The 8080-nt window shown below is 45.1% G+C and overlaps 1 protein-coding gene across 1 annotated transcript; it reads left to right on the top strand.

Annotated features, from left to right (window-relative positions):
- Positions 1-2716: 2716 nt before the first annotated feature.
- LOC308512425 (cyclin-Q-like) lies at positions 2717-4619 on the top strand (the record flags this gene model as incomplete). The annotated part of the gene is made up of 2 exons (XM_081082180.1): positions 2717-3482; positions 4594-4619. 2 exons carry the CDS (start codon positions 2717-2719, stop codon positions 4617-4619), a joined length of 792 nt encoding a protein of 263 aa, XP_080938306.1.
- Between the last annotated feature and the right edge of the window lie 3461 nt (positions 4620-8080).

Here is an 8080-nt window from a genome sequence, read left to right as displayed (position 1 = left end):
GATTAAGCCTAAGCCATCATTCGGACATCCCCTGAGGTCTCCCAGGCTGCCAGAGGGTGAGGGATTCCGTCAAGTGTACAAAGTTCATTCACTGGGCCTCTTATATTGCTAATAAACTACAATAAGATATAACAAAATTCAAATACTTGGAGGCTAAGTAGTCTTTTATTAAATAAATGGAGGCCCAGGGTATGAATTCCTGTATGGAAGCAGTCTGGTCGGCCTCCCCAGATGGGGGCACATGGGGCCAGGCCTGCAGTGGTTAGTGGCCATTGGTGGTTAACCAGAAGGCCATGCCTCCAATCATGGCGTTAGCGCATATAGGGGGTATGGCTGACCAGGGGAAAGGCTGTGAGTGGTTTGCTTATCAGTCCTGCCCCGAATGGGGGATTGCGGGCAGATGGGAAGCAAGCCTGGTCAGGGATATGGCCGATTGGGGCCCAGATAAGGCTGGTTGGCTGCCGCAATGCAAGTCATAGCCAACAGCTATTCTGGACATTCTGCCATTCCGGTCACAGGGCTTTTATGTACAAAGATAGATAACTGGGTAACCGAAGAGATTAAAGAAGAAATTAAAATCATCCTGGAAGTAAATGAAAATTAAAAATAAAAGTCCAAAATCTATGGGACACACTGAAAGTAATCCTTAGAGGGAACTTCATAGCATTACAGGCCTAACTCAAAGAACAAGAAAAACAGTTAACAAATTATCTAACCCCCACAACTTAAAAAGTTAGAGAGAGCAACAAGCAAAGCCCAAACTGAGCAGCAGGAAGGAAATAATGAAGATCACAGCAGAAATAAATGACATAGAGACCAAAAACCGCACAAAAGATTAATAAAGACATGAGCTATTTGTTTGAAAGGATAAAACAGATTGACTAAGCTCTAGCTAGGCTCACCAACACGACCCCAGTAAACAAAATCAGAAATGAAAGAGCAAAATAGCAAAAGACCCCACAGATATAAAAAGGATTGTAAATAAATACTATGGACAACTCTACTCCAACAAACTGATCAACCCTGAAGAAATGGACATATTCCTAGAAAAATACAATCTTCCTAAACTCAGTTAGGAAGAATAAAACATAGGACTAGGACAATAACTACTCAGGAAATTCAAGCAGTCACAAAAATAACTTGCAGCAAACAAAAGCCTGGGCGAGACGGCTTCACAGGGAGTTTTACCAAGTGTTCAAAGAAAAACTAATACCTTCTTCCTCAGACTATTGCATAAAATTCAAAGGAAGTACCATTTCAAATGGTTTCTATGAAGCCAGCATTACTCTAATCCGAAAACCAGATAGAGAAAATACAAAGATAGTAAAATGCAGGCCAATATATCTCTGATGACCATAGATGTTGCAATCCTCAACAAAACTCTAACAAATCCAATGCAACATTACATTGAAATGAGCATATACCATGCCAAAGCGGATATATTCTGGGGAAGTAGGATGAGTCAACATCCAGAAATCAATAAGTGTGATGCATCACATAAACAAATTGTCAGAGATTCATATCAATTGGTGCAGGAAAAGCACTTGACAAAATCCAACACTCAATTTTGATAAAAACTCTAAGCAAACTGGGCATAGAGGGATCATACCTCAACATTATAAAAGCCTTATGTGACAAAACTACAGACAACATCATACTCAATGGGCAAAAACAATTACTCTAAGAAGAGGAACAAGACAGGGATGCCCACTCTCACCACTTCTGTTTGGCAGAGTACTGGTAGTGCTAGGCAATGTGATCAGGCAAGAAGAAGTCAAACAAGGCATGCTAAGTGGAAAAGCAAAAGTAAAACTGTCAAAATTCTCAGATGGTATTGTGCTGTCCATAGAAATACCTAAAGATTCCATCAAAAAAACTATGAGATTTAATAAATGAATTTGGCAATGTAGCAGGGTACAAAATTAACACCCAGAATTCTATGGCTTTTTGATACACGGATAATGAACTCAGAAAGAGAAACTAAAAAAAAAAAAAAAAAAAAAAATGTCATTTGCCAGTGCAACAAAAAATTAAGAAGACTAGGAATAAACTTAACTAATCAGGCAAAAACCTGTTCTTGGAAAACTCCAGGAAATTGAAAAAAGTGATAGAGGAAGACTAAAGCAAATAGAAGAACATACCATATTCATGGTTTGGTACAATCAACATCAATAAAATGTTCATAGTCCCCAAAACAATGTACAGTTTTAATGTATTCCCCCTTAAAATATCAATGGCGTAACTCACAGACCTAGAAGAAAGTTTCCAAAAATTCCTATGGATTTAAAAAAAGACCCCAAAGAGTTACAGGAATCTGGACAAAGAAGAACAAGGTTGGAGGGATCACAATACCAGATATCAAGCTGTATTACAAAGCCACCATTCTCAAAAATGCCTGTTACTGGCACTAAACAAGACATAAAGACCAATGGGACAGAACAGAGAACATAGAAGTCAACCCTAACCATTATGCTCAATTAATATTTGACAAAGGAGGCAAAAACATAGAATGCAGTCTTACAGTCTCTTCAATAATTGGTGTTGGAACCTGGATGGCAGTCAGGCCTAGGCAGGTCGGGGTAGGTGGGGCCGCGGGGTGGGGCGGGGCGGGGTGGGGCTGGGCAGCTGCGCACTGGGATAGAACTCTGCTGACACAGGCACTGCACTGGAGACTCTTGCCCTTCCCTCGGTGTCTGGGGCCTCTGGGCAGGGCCCCATGGAGGACCTTAGCCAGGCCAGCTGTAGAGAGGAGGACGCGGCGCCAGGCGCCAAGGGGTGGCCCGAACCCCCGGCCCGGGTGCAATTCCGCGTGACAAGGTTCATCATGGAGGCAGGTGTCAAGCTAGGGATGCAGTCCATTCCCCTCGCCACCACCTGTGCCATTTACCATAAGTTCTTCTGCGAGATCAACCTGGACGCCTATGACCCCTACTTGGTCGCCATGTCTGCCCTTTACTTGGCTGGCAAAGTGGAAGAACAGCCCCTGCGAACCCGTGACATCATCAACGTGTCCAACAGGTACTTCCACCCGGGCAGCGAGCCCTTGGAAATGGACTCCCTATTGTGCGTGATCCGGGACAGCATTGTGCAGTGCGAGCTCCTTGTGCTGCGGGTACTGCGCTTCCAAGTCTCCTTTCAGCACCCACACAGGTACCTGCTCCACTACCTGATTTCTCTCAAGAACTGGCTGAATCCTTACAGCTGGCAACGGACCCCCATCTCCGTCACTGCCTGGGCCCTGCTGCGGGACAGCTACCGCGGGGGGCTGTGCCTCCAGTTCCAGGCTCAGCACATAGCGGTGGCGGTGCTCCACCTGGCCCTGCAGGTCTATGGGGTCCAGGTGCCCGCCGAGGCCAAGGCCAAGAAGCCATGGTGGCAGGTGTTTAGTGGCGACCTTACCAAGCCAATCATTGATAACATTGTGTCTGATCTCACTCGCATTTATACCATGGACACAGAGATCCCCAAAGGTCCTGGCCCAGGTCTGCCCAAAGAAAAGCCTGGGACGCTCAGCTGCCAGGGGAGGGTGCCACCACATCGCCATGACGGCCGGTCCCCAGAGCACTGGGTGGGAGGACTGGCTTTGTGCTGCTGGAAACAGGCCTGTGAAGGCGTTGACATGCTGCCACTTTGATTCTCAGGCTTTGACTGTGCCTGGCAGCCATGGTCCAGATGGTGATGGGCGCTGCACCTACCGTGGGCAGGAGCAGGCTGCGGGCAGCTCTGAGGCCTCCAGGTCTGCTTTTGTCCTTTGAAAGGACACAGACTACAGCAGAGGTTTGGGATCAGTGGAAGGAAAATCAAAGAACGGATGGGACTGTGCCCCAGGGGATTTTTTTAAAGGCAAGATTTAGAGAAAGTATGACTCAAATAACATAGAGGACATTTTATTTTGTTTCATTAAAGATATTACAAAGCCAAAATAAAAACATAATAATTATTGGTGTTGGACTTTTAGCACAGATACATGCAAAAAAAGTTAATCTAGACCACCGACTTACACCATACACAAGTATAAACTAGGAATGAATAAAGGATTTAAACGTAAGTGGGTAACCATGAAAATCTTAGAAGAAGACAAAATATCAGGAATCTGTCTCAGCAATACCTTTACTGATACAGCTCCTAGAGCAATGGAAACTGAGGAGAAATGAAACAAATGGGATGATGTCAAATTAAAACACTTCTTCAGAGAAGGAGAAGCCAACAAATACAAGAACAACAACAACAACAAAACAAGGAAGTACACTGCCTGGGAGAAGATATTTTCCAATGTTATGTCTGATAAGGACCTATTCTCCAAAATTCATACTGAACTCATCCAATTAAACAAAAGGAAGATCAACATTCCAGTAAAAAACTGGGCACCACCAGTACGAAGGCCCCCTCTGACTTATGGTGGTCCAGTCCCTGTGATGATTATTACAGCCACAGAGGAGATGGGTATGATGGGGGCACGGCAATTACTGCAACAGCCAATGGGACACCCCTGTAAGAGGTCCTGAGTGTAGTGCAGGCGGCAATTACAGGATACACCATGTATGCAAGAGAGAGTGAATCATGCAGTACAGTGGCTCACCTTATTGGGCTCAGGGAGTCAGGGGGGGAAGCCGCTGTGACAGAAGAATTAGACACTGAAATTGAAAATGATAAGGTACCGACAAAATTTTATTGTAAAGAATTTGGCTTCTGTTATTTAAGAATGACTAAAAGGAAATGGTAGGTTTGGGGGAAGCATCAAGAATTGTTTGGAAAACCAAGATGGTGGCATATGTTAACACTGGAGATTGCTGCCTTGAACAACTACTTCAAAAAACAACTAAAAGATGGAACGGACATCATCCAGTACCACTGGAATTCTGGCTGAGTGGAAATTCTACAACTAGGAGGAAAGAGAATATCATATCTGGACTCAGAGGAGGTGCGGTGCTGTAGTGAAATACTGAGGTGCGGAGTGCACGCAGAGTGGGCTGGAGTCGGAGGGTGCGGTTGTTGGTTTCAATCGGGAGGGAGTTTCAGACTCTGAGCTCCAGATCCGGGCGAGTCTCTAGGGACCCAGACTCAAACGGGAGAAGTGGGACTGTCTGGCTTTGGTCGGAACTCTAAGGCAGAGCCCCTAGGGATGGAACTGAGAGCAGCCATAACTGCTTGCTCTGACCCACCCTGTAGATCCCCGGGGACCTGCCCCACCCAAGCCCTGCACAGAGGCATTTGCTGGATAGCCTCAGGCAAACGTTAGATTAGCACCGCCCTAGAGATCCATCACAGAAGCTCTCCCACTGCCGACACAGCGGACTCTCATAGCCAGTTAGCCTAGAGGTGAAATCAACCCTGGTATTGCCAACAACAATCAAGACTTAACTACAACAAGACTGCGCACAAAGACCACTAGGGGGTGCACCAAGAAAGCATAAAAAATGCGGAGACAAAGAAACAGGACAAAACTGTCAATGGAGGATATTGAGCTCAGAACCACACTTTTAAGGTCTCTTAAGAACTGTCTAGAAGCCTCCGATAAATGTAGTGAGATCCTCAAGAAATCTAATGAGACCCTCGATGTTATGATAAAGAACCAACTAGAAATTAAGCATACACAGACTGAAATAACAAATACTATACAGACTCCCAATAGCAGACCAGAGGAGTGCAAGAATCAAGGCAAAGATTTGAAATGCAAAGAAGCAAAAAACACCCAACCAGAAAAGAAAATGAAAAAAGAATCTGAAAATATGAAGATAGTGTAAGGAGCCTCTGGGACAGCTTCAAGCATACCAACATCCGGATTATAGGGGTGCCAGAAGAAGAGAGAGAGCAAGATATTGAAAACCTATTTGAAGAAATAATGACAGAAAACTTCCCCCACCTGGTGAAAGAAATAGACTTACAGGTCCAGGAAGCACAGAGAACCCCAAACAAAAGGAATCCCAAGAGGACCACACCAAGACACATCATACTTAAAATGCCAAGAGCAAAAGACAAAGAGAGAATCTTAAAAGCAGCAAGAGAAAGAAACTCAGTTACCTACAAGGGAATACCCATACGACTGTCAGCTGATTTCTCAAACAGAAACTTTCAGGCCAGAAGGGAGTGGCAAGAAATATTCAAAGTGATGAATACCAAGAACCTACAACCAAGATTACTTTATCCAGCAAAGCTATCATTCAGAATTGAAGGTCAGATAAAGAGCTTCACAGATAAGGAAAAGCTAAAGGAGTTCATCACCACCAAACCAGGATTCTATGAAATTCTGAAAGGTATCCTTTAAGAAGAGGAAGAAGAAGAAAAAGGTAAAGATACAAATTATGAGCAACAAACATGCATCTATCAACAAGTGAATCTAAGAATCAAGTGAATAAATAATCTGGTGATCATAATAGAATCAGGGACATAGAAAGGGAATGGACTGACTATTCTTGGGGGGGGAAAAGGGGTGTGGGAGATGCGGGAAGAGACTGGACAAAAATCATGCACCTATGGATGAGGACAGTGGGTGGGGAGTTAGGGCGGAGGGTGGGGCAGGAACTGGGAGGAGGGGAGTTATGGGGGGAACAAAGAGGAACAAATGTAATAATCTGAAAAATAAAGATTTAATAAAAAATAAAAAAAGAAAGAATTGTAGGTACCATTATGAAGTTTCAGGATTGGAGGCAAGGTTTGAATTATACAAGGTTGTATCATAAGTGCTGATTTAAATTACAATATACTTAAATGTTTAAATTTTACATATTTTATTGTTAAAATATTCAGAATATAAGCACAACGAACAGACCAACAGAGGAAAGACACTGGGAGTGGGTGACGAGAACAAGTGACTAGGAATAGGGGAGGCCCGGGGGAGGTCAGTAGAAAAAAAGAAAGAGACATATATATTACTTTTTGTAAAACCTTAAACACTAACATTACAAAAAATTTTCAGAAGAAAGTGCTCTGCAAATGGGATTTCTTGTCTGATTTTACTACACATAAAAGCAATGTGTTTGGATGGTGAGTTATATTCATGGCCCTAAATTTCCCAGGGTGTCTATGACCATAAGTGCATAAAGTCTTTGAAGTGAACTGCATACAAAATGAAGCAGTGTGTTATTTCGTCATGGCATGCTGCCCTGTTTTCCAGTTAGGGAGGGTAAACAAATGAGGTATTCTCCTTGGAAAACCTAAATGGATAAAAGGATTGAAGAACCTCTGACAAGGTTGAAAAACAAGGATTTCTCTAGTTCTGTGGCCCACACTTCGCACCCTAAGATACTGATAAGGCGCAGGCTTCTCCCACTGGCCCCAGGAGGAAGAAAAGACCTTGGGGAAATAGGAGATGGTGGTGAGCAGCAATAGGGCAATGCGGCGTGGAAGCACAGCAGCCTAGGCCTCGGCATGAGGAAGATTCAGAGACACGAGTATAGGAAGAACATGTCATGCCAGCTCCTGTTGAGGGGCTGGTGGCAAGGCCTGAAGGTGCTGTGGGAGGCCTAGAGGGAGAGTTCAGAGGAGTGGCGCATGTAATCTGCATTTACTCTGAGTGACAGTGGACATGCACACTCCCTCCTCCTGACTGAGCGCCCCCGCCTGAACTGGAATTGCACTGCCCTTGTTGTGCTGGTAGTGCTGTCTCAGGCACACACCCTGCGGCACTGGTGTCACAGGCTGTATCCCTCGCAGCATCCAGGTGTCCCTGTGAGAGAAAAGTAATGGCCCAGGAGGGAGCCTGGCAGCACACCAGGGGAGAGCCCAGGCAGGCCCTCCTCACCCGTCCTGTCTGCTCACTGGGGGCCATCGTCCTCTCATAGTTCTCCAGGGGATTGAGCCACAGGTCCTTGCTGATGATCTGGTAGGGCAAACAGGAGACCACAGGGACCAGAATAGAAACGCAAGCAGCAGGCAGACACAGGAAGCTGTATGCTGACATGGCCAGTGACATCCCACCACAGCAATCCTGCCAGATTCTGCCACACTGTGGTCAGAGAACCAGTAGAAGAAGCTGGCGCTGCTGTCCTGGAGCCTGTGGCTCTAGGCTTCTCATTCACAATGCTGGTACCACTGAATTGGAGTGGCACGGGACACCCTGTATCCTGCAGGAGAGGGGTAT

Source organism: Myotis nattereri (genome assembly GCF_964212035.1).
Source record: "Myotis nattereri genome assembly, chromosome: Y".
Classification (NCBI taxonomy): domain Eukaryota; kingdom Metazoa; phylum Chordata; class Mammalia; order Chiroptera; family Vespertilionidae; genus Myotis; species Myotis nattereri.
The sequence above is the reverse complement of the archived record's forward strand: the minus strand, read 5'-3'. Positions and strand labels throughout refer to the sequence as shown.